At 43.2% G+C, this 15635-nt stretch overlaps 1 protein-coding gene across 2 annotated transcripts in view; it reads left to right on the top strand.

Moving 5' to 3' along the window:
- Positions 1–15635, top strand: part of LOC132834415 (A disintegrin and metalloproteinase with thrombospondin motifs 7) — a 182272-nt gene that overhangs the window by 123838 nt on the left and 42799 nt on the right. For both annotated transcript variants that reach the window (XM_060853335.1, XM_060853334.1), the window contains exons 19-23: positions 715–3237; positions 5541–5693; positions 12111–12284; positions 13171–13317; positions 14056–14215. In XM_060853335.1, the coding sequence (XP_060709318.1) occupies positions 715–3237; positions 5541–5693; positions 12111–12284; positions 13171–13317; positions 14056–14215 (3157 nt within the window). The remainder of the gene's footprint in view (positions 1–714; positions 3238–5540; positions 5694–12110; positions 12285–13170; positions 13318–14055; positions 14216–15635) is intronic.

The raw sequence follows: 15635 nt of genomic DNA, 5'->3' as shown, positions 1-15635 counted from the left end.
TCTAAAAGCTAATGCTTCCAAATAAATCTGCTGAACTTCGTACACCCCAGTCCAACACCAGCTCCTCTACATCTTGGGAAGTATAGAACTGTCAGAATATCAGAAGACGTTCATTGTGATTCTGGGACAAGTGACCTCACTGCAAGTTAGTAATGCCCTCACTGCTGGTGGGGGAAAGATTTACAATATCACCTCCTATTGGTTGACTAAAAGGGTTACAGAAATTGCTGGAGAAACTCAGCAAGTCTGATAGCATCTGTCAGTCACCCGAGACTCAAAATGTTCAACTCTGTTTCACTCTGCACAGATGCTGCTAGACTTGCTGAGTCTCACCAACATTGTTCCAAACTCTATTCACCAAATGATTGGTGTTGAATGTAGGCTTGAAGGAAGTAGAATAATAGAATAATAATGGCATGGGGGAGGCCATTCAGCCCACCGTACCTGTACTGATCCTTTGAAATGGCTCATTCTACTGTTCTGTCAGGTCTCTGAGCACTTTGGTATCTTTGTTTACAGAGATTTACAGATTTCCACACAAATGACAAACAATATAGTTGTGCAATCACTCTCAGTGAATCCATTGAACTTGGTTGTTTTGCTTCCAGAACTTTGTCTTCCTTAGCTTTTCCTTCTGTGAATTTAACTGTAAAATGATGACCGTTGTTGAAGGATTTATGTCTCAGTTTTAACATTTGTTTTTTTTCTCCCCAGTGCTCTGTGACCTGTGGGGAGGGATTGAGGAGGCGCAGTGTCCTGTGTCTAAACAATACCAACATGACTTGCAGCTTTCAGATGAAGCCAGCTACCAAAAGCCAGTGCCAGCTGAAGCCTTGCCCTCTGCACAGAACGGGTTTCACACCTCACGACTGGTCGGGCAGTGGGGCATCCAGTAAAGAACTCTACAATGAAGTGGCTTTCAATGTGAACTTTGGCCCCAGCAGGCCAGGTCAGGAAGACAATTCAAACCAAATTATTAACATCGCCAATCCTCATCTGTCTGATCTCGGTACACCCGTGCCACACCCATCAGAAGACAACAAGATAAATAACCATATCCTTGAAGATGATTTCACTGTCCAAAGCAGCCAGGATGAGAATTCTGCAAAAACCAATGTCTTTGTAGATGACTTCTATTATGATTATAACTTCATAAACTTCCATGAAGACCTTGACTATGATCCAGAAGACAGGCTCGAAGAGGAAGAGTGGACAGGTGAGGACATTAAACATGACGAAGAGCATCTGGAAATAAATAATATTTCAAACAATGTTTGGGAGAGAATACCTGATGGAAGCCATGATATTACTGTAGATGATACAGGGTCAGAGGAGTTGGAGAATGATGTGTCAACACCCACAACAAATGGAAAGCCAGGTAGTCAAGACGAAATAGAAACAGTACCTAATCCCATTGTAACTTCTACTTCAGAAGCAAACACAGCGGATATTGAGTTGAGTGAACTTCCGACAGAGTATCTCAGAGTGACAGATAGTAGTCCAGTTACATTGTATGACATAAACAGTGAAGATGATGAGGAAGAATTGTATGAGGAAGATGAATTGCTGCCCATTCGAAATGCAACAAAGCATGTTGTTAAGGAAATTTTATCTCCAGGTTTTTCAACAGCCAATGATGAGATGAGCATTGATCACATGATCAGAACCCACAGTCCTCATCATGACAGCCCCCCATCAATTGCAATGGCTACCTCATCACCAAATAATGATGTAAACATTCCCAATGCTTCCAAGACCTGGCAGCAAGACTATCCTGAAGACAAGCAGAATATTACTGACCACAGCATGAGTCATCGTCTTTCCAGTACAACTGAGCAGGGGGGTCAATTTGATATCAGAGTGGCAGGTTATACACATCCTTCAGACAGTAGAGAACAAGGAAAAGGTCGAGAATCAAAGGGGCCCATGGGTAATATGAAAGGAAATCCATTGGAGGGAGAAGGGAGAGTTGAGAAGGATGAGCAGGAGATTGTAAATGAGAAAGCCTACTTCCCCAGTGGCACACGGGGCTTTAGCCATTATCCAGGTGATGTGGTCCATGTGGATGACAGTCAATTTCTGCAGCATGACATCAGTGATCAAAACATGGATGTTATTCATAAAAACCTTCTTTCTTGGGAAAGCCTCGGTGGTTTCACTTCTGTCACTGAAACATTAACTACAACACCATCATCCTTCATTGATCCAAATGACGTTCCCATTTCGGAACTGTTACATCAGTCGGTTCACCAAAAACAAACTGAAGCTAACTCACCAGGATGGCATCATGTGGGCAGTTCTTCAGGGTCACCAGGAAAGGTGATGAAACCAGGCGAATCTGAGTATGATCACACTCTAGCAAATGTGCATTCCCACCATCATTCTATCCCAACACAAGCTCTGCCTGTATTGACTCCAGTATTAGCCACATCATCCCCAGTGTTGTCAGAAGCAACAGGCGTGTCAACAACTCCAGTGGCTTTGCCAAGTCAGCCAAATCTGGATCATCCACTAAAAACTCAGAGTACGAGTGACAGAACCCAGTCACAGTATTTGTCGCCAATTGAGATCACCCAATCTGGTCGTTCATTTGTTCACACAGTGACACCACAGTCTAGGCCATCAACAAAATCATCATTGACACCAGCAAGTGTACATCAACAGGGGACACAACTGGGGAAAACTCCATCATCAAGATCTATAGCAGGGAGCTTCACACGAACTACTACCTCTTCAGGTAAAGGTATCTCCAGACCTAAGCTGTCAGCAGCTACATCACCAAGCCCTACCTCACCTTTCGGTACATCACTGATATTAGCAAAGAAGACTCAACAATCAGTTACTGCTCTACCTGTGGCCATTCCTCAAGCTTCCATCTCTGTCCCATCTGGGATAATTTCAACAACTACTCATTCCAAAGTAAACTCAAAGGAAGCAACTCGGGTGGATTTGACAACCCTGGTGAATTCTGAGAACAGAACTGATGAAGACAATGTGGACGTTGGTGAAATTGATCAAGGGGTTGCTGAGTCAGATTACAGCAATGGCTCCCTCCCAGCCATTGTGGCAACCCCTGAAATCCATCCCTCGACAGTCTCCAGCCATAACCCTTTTTCAAAGAATACAACAGAAATTCGTGCAACTTCAACAATCTCACTGATAGAAACAGCCACCAATCCAATCTCTGGAGTAAATACAGAATCCACTGCTTACTGGGTGGTTGGAAACTGGAGTGAGGCAAGTATCAGAGTTGATCCACAAATCAACAACATCCAAAATGATCTTTTGATTGAAGGAGTGAACATAGAACAAAGGAGCCGAGGAGGTCATTCAACTCTTTGAGACCATTCTACTGTTTAATTGGATTATGATGAGCTCAATCCAGCTACTCTTGCTCCATTTCCCTTAATATAACACGTGTTTTGTTAATGCAAATTGGCTGTAACGTGATTGATGAATTTTAGACATGGTTTCTAAAGCCTGAACTTTAAAGCATGTATTGGTTATAATGCAATTCCAGTCCCACTAGTTTTTTTTAGATTAGATTAGACTTACAGTGTGGAAACAGGCCCTTCAGCCCAACAAGTCCACACCGACCCGCCGAAGCGCAACCCACCCATACCCCTTATCTAACACTATGGGCAATTTAGCTTGGCCAATTCACCTGACCCGCACATCTTTGTGACTGTGGGAGGAAACCGGAGGAAACCCACGCAGACACGGGGAGAACGTGCAAACTCCACACAGTCAGTCGCCTGAGTCGGGAATTGAACCCGGGTCTACAGGCGCTGTGAGGCAGCAGTGCTAACCACTGTGCCACCGTGCCGCCCACAAAACTGGTGCTGCTGTTACACGATTTTCTTATAACACGGGCTTGCACAAAAATGGGTCTACCGCATTATAGCAGAACCGACTGTACCCATGTCAAGCAAAATAAGGCTATTGGTCTTAGATTTAAAATTATTAATTAACAGTCTGTATCTAGTGCTTTAAAGAAGTTTTTTTTCTAATTTCACCCTAACTTTAGTTATAGTTTTCTCTAACTTTCCTGAATGGCCTGTTTTTAAAAATTTGTTCTTGAGATCTGGCCGTCACCTGCTGGAATGCCCATCCTAAATTGCCCCACCCTGGAAGAAGTAGTGGTGAGCTGCCTGCTCAACTCGCTCTAGTCCTTGGGTGTAGGAACATCCACAATCCACAAGGAGGGAGCTCCAGAATTCTGACCCAGCGACAGTGAAGGAACAGCAATGTATTTCCAATGTCATGTGACTCAGAGGAGAACTTTCAGGTGGTGACATTATGTCCTGTTGCTCTACCTCACTGGTGCAAACCTAACCATTGTCTTTCAAATTCTAAAAGTCTCAATCTAATCACTCCTTCATTTACTAATTTCCAGGCTCAATTTCATGAACACTGTCTTCATCTCTTCTATAAACACGCTGTTTATTTCATTCACGTTTAAGTAACATCCTTCCATTTTGTTTGTCCTACATTTTCTGACCTGTAGTCGTTTCAAATCTGCCCACCATTGTGTCAGTTTTGTCTCCTTGAGCTGCCCTGAGTACGGATAGCTCAAGGAGAGGGGTAGGCAATGGTACTGAGGTTCAGACCATGGTATGGGCCAGGGTTTTCTATAGTCTGACTGTCATGGTCCAACTAATGTCCACCTCCACTCCAAACGTATGGATCTGTCAGTGGTTCATGCAAAGTTCTGGAAAGACGGAGATGGGCTCCCACAGCCAACTAAATAAAACAAAATGTGCCTTCCCACCTATGAACACTGGGTTGATTGTTGACCTGAAACGATTCTTTTTTTTGTCTTAACGAACAAGATTGATGACTCTTGTTAGCCTCCCTTTAAATGGGGATTTCTGGAGGAGGGAGTTCAGGATGAGAAGCCAAAATATCAATAAAGAGTCGGCTCATTAAAAATTAAATTTGGAAACAATATTTCTGCTGTAAGGATGGTGGAAGGTTGTAAGTTACTTTTTGAAATGGTGTTTGATGTCTGGTCAATTAACACATTTAAAACTAAGATCAATAGATTTTGTTAATCAAAGGGATTAAAACAGTGGGTTTAAGGAGTTCAGCCACAGATCAGTAATGATCTAATTGAATGATTGTACAAACTGGAAGAACTGAAAGGCCTCCTTCTGTTCCTGTGCTCATTTTTTTTTGGAAAAATTGAGTTTTCTCTCTGTCTCAAAACAAGCATGTGATTTCACTGGTTTACTGCTTCAGCAAGTTCCCAGCAATATCATGAACTTTCTTTTCTGATTGGTTGAGAGTTTCCAGTATCTCAAATATTTTCTGGTAAACACTTACTGGTCCTTCCAGCGATTTGAGAATGTGCTTTTGGAACAGCCTGAGCTAGCAGCAAAATCTTTAAATCATCGATCTCTTCAAACTTGTAAAATAAACTCAGTGGCAGAAGGACTGGGGAAATAAAGCTGAGCCCATAAGGAGCAGTAGTTTAAGCCCACGGGCTGGTGTGTGGTAATGTGAATAGAGGCCAGTAACTGGTTTGCTCTGTTGTGCAGTGCTCGACTACGTGTGGATTGGGAGCAATATGGAGGACAGTACATTGCAGTACAGGCTCCGACAATGACTGCAACACGACCAAGAGGCCAGTTCCAGCTCGAAGATGTTACATCCGACCCTGCTCGGCATGGCTTGTGGGCAACTGGAGCAAAGTAAGTCTCTCATTTCCCTCCAGTGCCTCCAATTTCCTGCAGAGTAGAACATGAGATCATTCATGTGATGGACCTACCAACATCCATTGAAATAATCCAGCATCACAACTCCATTAGGGCAAACTGCTTGCTGCTTTACTGGAGCAGCTGGTTTTCAAAATGCTGTAGGACTGTGGGTCCTAACATATTAAATTTTGGTATATCGTACTGCAGTATAGCTGAATAATGATACAATTTGGCAAAACCTTTTGCACTTGTAAGTACAAATCTTTGGAAAAAATACAGTTATACCACATGAGTACCAATTGGTTGATGAGTGGCCCTGATTGCATGAGTCATTGCTGTGTGAAAGCAATAATTAATGATGATTGACAGTTCACTGCCAGGCATGTTTAAACATTAACCAGGCAAGTTGCCTCTGATTGGTCAGCTAATTTGTTGTGTTGAAACAGGCACAGTGTGTGTACGTATTCTTTCTGTCTGCAAGAACACAGTGCAGCATATTAATATAAGTAGCTTAAAATTCATGCAAGTGTGCCACCTCAAAATCCCAATCAATGATCCGTGAATGATTCTATGTACTTTTTTGCACACTCAGAATTATCCATCAAGCATTGTCCAATTGCAGTATCACCTGTAATATTGGAGCCTGTTTCAAGCTTCAGTTGTTTGGACATAGGGAATACTCTGTTTGCTGCACACAGCTAAAGGGATGTGCTGGAAAAGCACAGCCAGTCAGGCAGCATCCAAGGAGCAGGAAAATCGATGTTTCAGGCATAAATCCTTCATCAGGATTCCTGAAGGTCTAAGCCTGAAACATCAGTTCTCCTGCTTCCTGGATGCTGCCTGACCAGCTGTACTTTTCCAGCATTACACTCTCAACTCTGATCTCCAGCAACTGCAGTCCTCACTTTCTCCTGAAGGGATATGCTGTTTGATATAATCTGCCAGCCTTTGGGATATAAGACCTATATACCTGGCATCACACTGCCACCCAGACCCAGCATGCATTGTTTGAGCAACTGTAATTCAGTAAGGGTGTCACAAGATGCTGAATCCACAGTGAGGCTTCTCCCTTAAAAACATGAGATTGTATCAAGTTATTGTCATTGTCTCTGAATTTGCGTAATGCAAATTTAAAACTGATCCTTCGCAAGGAAAAATGACTTTGCAGCTGCTGTTGCTTTGATATAAATTGTCAGATATGCAACATTCCAGCCTTCTAGCTCCCTGTACTGCACTTCACTGGCTTTGTTTTCCAATATGAAAGTACACTTTAGCGTTTTTTAAAACTTAAATCAATCTTCAAACATCATTTTGGTTTGAGATAATTCTAATCAAAATAAATTACTTGTCTTTTTTACATGATTAATGCCCTATTTATAACGTCATCCTGATTAAGGGTGAGGAATTGGACAATTTGAACAAAGCTGTTGTCAGGTTGGTCTTCAATTAGTTTTCCAGATATCTACCACCATGATATTGGAGTCTTTTATAGATGGCTACTGTGGCTTCCACCCTGTGAATTTGCCGCCAACAGGGAGTTTTACCAGATCTGGTAATACTTAGATTATCTCTCGTAATATAGAAAAAAGGGTGTGGATATTGTTGTATTTAATCCCACCAAGATTTATTTCAACTATTGTGTGCTAACATTACATTTTTAAGACACATGTGGTTTAATATAAAGAGCTATTATGATAGAACAGCAGTACACTCTACTACTTCCAGTAGAGTGTACTGCTTCAGGTAATATGCTTTGAGATAACGATGATATCATGAGCATATCTCTAAAAGTAAACTGGCATATTGGCAGTGAAACTTAACACATAAACAAAGACCCTCTGTGATGCACCATACAATTCTCCATCACACTGTAACACTCTCCATTACACTGTAACACTGTACAATGCAACACCCTCCATTAGACTAGGTCAACCTACATTACATTATAGCATCCTCCATTATACTGTAACAACTTCCACTACATGATGGTATCTTCCATTACACCGTGATTACACCGTAATGCCTTCTGCAGCATTGTAAAACCCTCCATGACAATGTCACAATCTTCACTGCACTGCACTCTGACTGAACAGGACAATCCTCCATGCACTCTATGCACCTTAGCTCCCTGCTGTATTGTAACACACATTGTAGAGAGAAGATTTGTATTCCCATGCATATAAAAGATAAGTGATATCTTTAAGATCATTAAAGGGGGGAAGAAATTATTTTATTTTGGTCATGGGGATGTAAGTGGGTAGAGTCTAGGAAAGAAGTGCATCACCTTAAAGTTAGAAAAGGCTGTTTTAGGATGGTGTCAGGAAGCAGTACCCCATTCAGTCGGCATGGAAATCTGAAACTGTTTCACCCCCAGCAAGATGTTGAGACTACTGGTCAATTAAACTTTAAGGTATTAGGTTTATGAACCAGGGGGAAGTGAGGTTCAGATCATTTTGATCTTCCACAATACTGCACTCTCACCACCGTACCTTCCCTAGGGTTTCATAAGATTTCACGGATAATTTCTAGCAATCCGTGCTTGTTCACCTCGGAGTGTAAGCTGAGGAGCCGACAGCCGTCTCTGGCAGGGCATTCTGTTTCTCACTGCCAAATGGAAAGGTTAATGAGCTGTCAGGTTTGCCAGCATCAGCTTCTCACCTGTCCCTCAGGAGCAGCTGTAACTCACACTCATCAAACCTGTTCCTGATCCCTCAGCTGTCCAACTTCATCCTTGTTATGAATTCAGCTCCTTGAATATTCTAATCATGCTCAAGTTATTTTGTGAGTTTTAAAGGTCTTTTTGCCACCTTCATCTCCAGACTCTTGCAGAGGTTCAGAAAGATGGAGGTGACCACTTTGATCCAAAATAAGGAGGTTTTCCTTTCCTCAGAGGGTTCTAGAAGCTCAATCATTGAGTCTGTTTGAGGGAGAGAGTGATCAATTTCTGATTCCCATTGGTGTACAGGACTATGGGGTGGGGTGAGTAAAAGACATTGAAGTGTTTAATCAGCTATGATCATATTTAATAGCAGGACAGGCTCGATGGGCTGATTGGCTTGCTCCAGTTCCTGGATGTAGGAGACTTCCAGAACCTTGCTCAAGTAATTAGTCTTCATCTTCAAGTCTCCATTGTCCATTTGACCAACATCCTAACCCCTGCCCTCATCCTTCACGAGAGGCAGATGGAGGGGGGCTTATTTTTATTCACATGTGGATTGTGGGTATTTCTGACTGGGCCAGCGTTTATTGCCCTGTCCTTAGTTGCCCCTTGAGAAAGTGGGGGTGAACTGCCTTCTTGAAGCACTGCAGTCCGTGTGCGGCAGGTAGACCCACAATGCTGATAAGAAGAGAGTTCCAGGATTCTGACCCAGCGACAGTGAAGGAACGGCAATATATTTCCAAGTCAGGGTGGTTAGTGGCTCAGAGGGGAACTTGCAGGAGTTGATGTTCTCACGGCTGTACTGGCCTGGTCCTGGCTGGGAGAGGTGGTGGGTTTGGAAGTTGCTGTCAAAGCGTTGTGAGCTGCCTTTGTGTATCGATGCTGCCGAGAGTAAATGTTTCACTTGGATTTGGTGCTACTTTTACAAGATTTAGAGGAATGGTGTTAGGGATGAGAAACTTTGGTTATCAAGATAGATTAACTAATTTGGGACTGTTCTCCTTTCTGAGAAGAAAGCTAAGAGGAGATCTGATGGAGGTTTCAGGTTGGCTGGACAGAGGGGATAGGGAGAAGCTAGTCCCACTCATTAAAGAGAAGTGAAGGAGAGTACAGAGATTTAACGTGATGTGCAAATGAAGAAAGGGTGATGTGAGGAAACGACTTCTCACATTGTGGGTAGTTTGGGTCTGGGATTACACTGCCTGAAAATGTAATGGATGAGGCTGAATTGGGGCATTCAAAAGGGCATTGAATGATTTTTTTGGATTGAAATAGTTTACAGGGACATGGGGAAAAGGCAAGAGATTGGCACGAGGGAATAGAACTGGGGTAGGCACAATGAGCTGAATGACTTCCTTCAGCACCCTAACAGTTCAGTGGTTCTGTGATTACGTCTGGTTGCATGTGATCTTTTCTCTATCTATAATCTGGAGATTTCAGTCCGAGGAAGAAAGCTAAACTGCTGAATGCCGTTTAACATTGAACAACTATCCAAAAGAACAGCAGATGCTGGAAAACAGAAATTGCTGGAAAGGCTCACAGGTCTAGCAACATCTGAGGAGAGAAACTTACCATTGAACATTTCACCATCAGGATAGTTCAATCGCAGACACCCTCCCTCCAACCATTTGTTCCTTTACTCCTTCAGTTCTCTGTCCTAATAGCAGTGCAGGCTGTTAGTTGCTCTCTAATGACCCAGTCTGCAGCACCAGACGATGCTGGAATTATCTGCTTTCTCCTAGTTTTCTAACTGTACTCTGGAATGATACATAGTCCTTTATTTAGCCCCTTCCTGACTGAGCAGAGTACAACTTCAAACCCTCGCCATGAACCAAATGTCTTCCCAATTATTCCTATTCAGATCCCGTAAGTGAAGACAGTTTTACTGTGAAAGAACAAAATGTGTCAGCACAGGCTTGAAGGTCCGAAGGGCCTGTTCCTCTGCTGTATTATCCTTTATTCTTTGATGATGTAAAATTGCAATGGATCAAACTCCATCCCAGTCACCTGTATTGAATTTTTGATCTAAGCATTTAGATAAAGGTAAACACTAGTCTTCATCCATCAAACACAAGCTATTCCCTAACTATTCATTCAAAACATTTAATGTTGTAAATTTTGTCAACTTCTGCCAAATCTAATTTATAGTTGTTTGAAAAGTTACAATGTCTTGTTTTCTAATTTCAATGGAACACCCAGATTAATAATTACATGGATGTGTGAACGAGAGCTGAACATTGGCTGCTTCTATTCCAGTGACAGAGATCCTGATCCAAGAAGGCTCTTTCCCAGGGGATTAATTATGCGTCTGTTTGGATTTATATCTTATAATGTTTGGCTCAATGTTGGTTGTGGTGAATTGTAGTATTCTGCAGTAGCTGCTCACAGCTTGCTCCAAAAGGAAGCCTTATTTATTTTGATCACATCACACATTTCCCTAACTAATTTTAGTCATTGTCCTATTGTGTACCATTCCCTGGACAAGGGACTTCTGTAATAAATCACTAGTTACTCTTCAGGTGGAGAATTGTGTCTAAGTTTGGACATTGCTGTGAGGAAGGATGTGATGGCCTTGGAGAGAGCGCGGAGGAGTTTAATCCGGAACAGTATGAGGGACCTTGGATCTTTGATTATGTGGAGAGGTTGCGATTATTCAAGCTGCAGCAGAGAAGGTGAAGGAGAGGTTTAATAGAAATGTTCAAAATCATGTGAAGTTTCACTTGTGTGAGCAGTGTCCTCTGGCATAGGGATCGGTAACTATAAGACACAGGTTTAAGGTGATTTGTTATAGAGCAGAAAGCAAGATGAAAAGAATTCAATTTACCCAGTGTGATGTCATGATTAGTAATGCATTTCTTGAGAGAGCGGTTGAGGCAGATATAAAGGTAATTTAAGGGCATTGGAAATGTATTTATATACACATACATGATATAGGGGATGTCAGTTTCCGAGGTAAGTGTATAGGTGCAGAGTAAAACTAAGAGCATGGCTTCAATCCCTGCCATGACTGCATTAACTCATGGAGACCCTGCCTGCCCCTGTTTGCGCAGTAGTTCCCTCACTCCTTGTGTTAGTTCCATTTGTCTCTATCTAATGGAGGGAGACGCCTGTGGTCCTTTGTGGCTCCTTACCTACCTACCTTATTCCTATAATTACACTTGCAGGGCTGTGGGGAAATTGCAAGGAATGGAAATATATAAGATGCTGAGGGGGGAATGAATCGTTCCTTTTTTTGGGAGAATGAAGAACTAGGGGTCAGTGCTTCCAAACAACGGGTCACCCATTTAGAACAGAGCTGAAGAGGTATTTTTCTCTGAGAGTCATGAGCTTTGGAACTCTCATCCTCGAAAGGTGGCTGAAGCAGAGTCTTTGCCTAATTTTAAGGCAGAGACAGATAGATCCTTGATAAGCAAAGGGGATGTAAGGTTATAGGAGATAGGCCGGAACAGATCACATCTGCTCTGATCTTAGAGAATGATGGAGCAGGCTCAAAGAACCAAGTGGGCTATTCCTGCTCCTGATCTGTATGTATGTATAGGTCAGTGGGACCCATTGGACAGCTCTTTCAAAGAGCCAGCACAGATATGATGGGCCAAATGGCCTCCCCTTCACACTGCACACTTTTGATACACTGATACTTCGCACTGTTGGTCTGCTTCAAACTCATTCACTCTGAACGTGGCATTGATGGTGATATTTTGCGAGTCCTTTTCTGATCTCCGTGTTGACAGGTTGTTAATTATATCCCTCAGTGCTCCAGGAACTGTGGAGGTGGTGTGAAGAACCGCGAAGTCCAGTGCATTGATATCAGGGAAAGAAGACATTTGAGACCTTTCCACTGCCAATCGGTCCTCAACAAGCCCCCAACCAGCCTCGCCTGCAATTCCAAGCCTTGTATGGACTGGTACATCTCAGCCTGGGGAGAGGTAAGTCAACAGCAAGCCAGCACTAAGAAAAGAATCACATTTCAGTCACACCTTTTGCAACCACACAATATTCCAAAACATATAACAGTCAATTAAATAGCTTTTGAAATGTGATGCAGGCCACACAGTAGGTACCTTCCAGCAACAAAATGATAATGGTAATAATAATGAATACTATCTGACAGTCTTGTTTAGTGATGTTAGGAAAATGGGTAATACACAGCAAACTTTGTTTTAATAAGCACCTTATGAATTGGCACTCTTGATAAACCAGCAGAAAAAAACCTCAAGTATTGTGATCCATGGCAATGTTAGAGTACTTATGCTGTAAATAAAGTATAACAGTGAACTGTATACACTCTGCATTACATTTCTATTACTATGTGTTTTTACATTGATTTTTGGAGGTGTGTTGATGAGTTTACATCGATTTTTTGAGGGATGTTGATGTCTTGAAGTTTCGCTTGCTCAGGGTTTACTGCGGTTATATGTGTTCTCGATAATCCAGAATATTTGATCAGTCAGCACACTCCTGGTGACGTAGGGAGTGTGTAATAATACAGTAACTGTAGCTGGAATGCAGATCTGCCGAGATAGAAATGAATGGTGGAGATGGTTCAAAGGGCAGACTGACCTTCTCCCATTCCTGATGTTCCTGTGACCCAGGAAATATTTATAAAGCAAAGGTTTGCAATTTGATATTAAAATGGCAGCATCTGAGGGTTTGTTTGGAATGTCTGGAGGTTGCTTTGAGATGCAGGAGGAGAGATTCCCTGAGAGATTCCCTGTTCAGGAACAGGTTTGAGGATAATGTAAAAATGAAAACAGCACACTTTGCTTGCATGTTTTATTTTGGTTCAAATGCCCTTGTGGATTTTTTTTACAGTGCTCCAAAGCCTGTGATGGAGGACAGCAAGAGAGACTTGTCATGTGCCCTGGACATGGCCGCTGTGATGAAACGATACGGCTGAACAGTACCAGGATGTGCAATGTCCACCCCTGTACCAAATGGATGAAGGGCTCGTGGGGACGGGTGAGTTCAGGAGCTCACACAGGCTGACATAGAAATAACTCCCCTCCTCAAGATCCCTGTAAATACTGATCCACTGCCCCTCTTCAGGATCCCTGTATATACTGACACACTCCCCCCCCAAGACCTTACCCCCATAAATACTGACACACTCCTCCAGAGACCCCCCATAAATACTGACACACTCCCTCCAGAGACCCCCCATAAATACTGACACACTCCCACAGAGACCCCCTGTAAATACTGACACACTCCCCCCAGAGACCTCACCCCCATAAATACTGACGCACTCCCTCCAGAGACCCCCCATAAATACTGACACACTCCCCCAGAGCCTCCCTGCAAATACTGACATACTCCCCCCAAGGGACCCACTGTAATTACTGACACACTCCCCCAGAGCCCCCCTGTAAATACTGACATACTCCCCCCAAGGGACCCCCTGTATACACTGACAGACTCCCCCCAACTTGGGGACCCTCTGTAAATACTGACACACATCCCCAAGACCCCCACCCCAAAAATACTGATACATTCACCACAGGGACCCCCAGTAAACACTGACAACACGCACCCCCCCATCTCTCCACCTGGGACCCCCTTGTAAATACTGACACTCTCCCCACGGAGAACCCCTGTAAACACTACCACAATCGCCCTGGGTTTGGCCCGATTAAATAATTAGGATTTTGCACTGAGTTGCCTTATCCCAAACTGTTGTTGCTGTTGTGATTTAAATAGTGCACAGTCCGCTGTGGTGGAGGGATACAGCGTCGTCTGGTGAAGTGTGTAAACACGGTGACAGGAGAGGCAGAGGAAGACAGCAGTCGCTGTGACCACGAGCCCTGGCCTGAGAACACCCAGAAGTGTAACGTGCAGGAGTGTGACACCAGTGATCAGAGTGAGTCTTTACAGAAAGTGGAAAGCACCTGGGTATCTGTCACACTTTTCCAAACCTGAACACCCCCAAAGCACCTTTCACCCAATGTGGTATGTAGGTAGAGTTAGGGAATACTATTGCTAGTTTCTTCATAACAAGCTCGTACAAGTAGGAATGAGAGAAAGGAGCATCTCATTTGTTTCTAGTGATTTTAGAGATTAACCTAGGACACCAGGGAGTATTCCCCTTCTCCACTTTGAGTGACGCAGTGAGTTTCTTCCTATCCAGCTGAGAGGACAGACAGTGCCTCTGTTAATAATGTCTCATTGAAAAGGTGATAGCTTTGACAGTGCTGCACTCTCTCAGTACTGCGCTGGCATTAACAGCCTTGATTATGTGTTCAATTGTTTCAATCAGGGATCACTCAGACAAGGCTAATGAAATGAAATATGACCAAAATCAGTGATGTAAGTACCTCATAGCTCAGTGAACCTTACTTTTGTCAAACCAGGTAACAGGGAGGCGATGGTCTAGTGGGATTATTGCTCGATTGTTAACCCAGAAACCCACGCAATGTCCTGGTGGCCTGGATTCGAATCCCTCCATGGCAGATTGTGGCATTGGAATTCAGTAAAAAATCTGGAATTAAGAACGTAATGTAACCATGAAACTCTGCCAATTGTTGGAAACACCCAGCTGGTTACTAATGCCCTTTGGGGAAGGAAAGTGGAGTGTATGACAGAGACAAACTGCAATATGTAAACAATGTGTCACAGAGATGTATATAAGTGGACAATTCTGTATGTAGTTGGAGAGACTGGGGCCTTGGATGGAGGTGTGAGGGTACCTCTGTGTGTAGGCCTGGGACAACAAGGATGAGATTTAATTCTTCTTCCAAATCCATGACCATTTCCATCTAGAAGGACAAGAGCAGCGGGTACATGGGAACACTACCCCCTGCAAGTTCCCCTCCCAGTCACTCATCATCCTGTCTTGGAAATATATCACCATTTCTTCAAAGTCACTGGGTCAGAATCCTGGAATTCCCTCCCTAAGGACATTGTGGGTCAACCCACAGCAGCAGCTCACCATCACCTGCACATAACACTTCAGGTTTAGCCTTACAAGAGCCCTGAACAATTCTTTTATAATTCATTCACAGGATGTGATGTCACTGACTAGGCCAGCATGTATTCTCCATCCCTAATTGCCCAGAGGGCAATTAACAGGTGACCACATGACTGTGGGTCTGGAGTCACTGTAAGACAGACCGGGTAAAGACGACAGATTTCCTTCCCTAAAAAATTAGTTGAATCAGATGGGATCTTCTCCAGCAATCAGCAATGGTTTCATCGTCATCATTACACTCCTTAATCCTGATTTTTATTGAATTGAGATTCATCTGCCATGGTCTGGGTTTCTGGATTAACAGTCTAGCAAT

The sequence above is a fragment of the Hemiscyllium ocellatum genome, chromosome 39 (assembly GCF_020745735.1).
Source record: "Hemiscyllium ocellatum isolate sHemOce1 chromosome 39, sHemOce1.pat.X.cur, whole genome shotgun sequence".
Classification (NCBI taxonomy): domain Eukaryota; kingdom Metazoa; phylum Chordata; class Chondrichthyes; order Orectolobiformes; family Hemiscylliidae; genus Hemiscyllium; species Hemiscyllium ocellatum.
The sequence above is the reverse complement of the archived record's forward strand: the minus strand, read 5'-3'. Positions and strand labels throughout refer to the sequence as shown.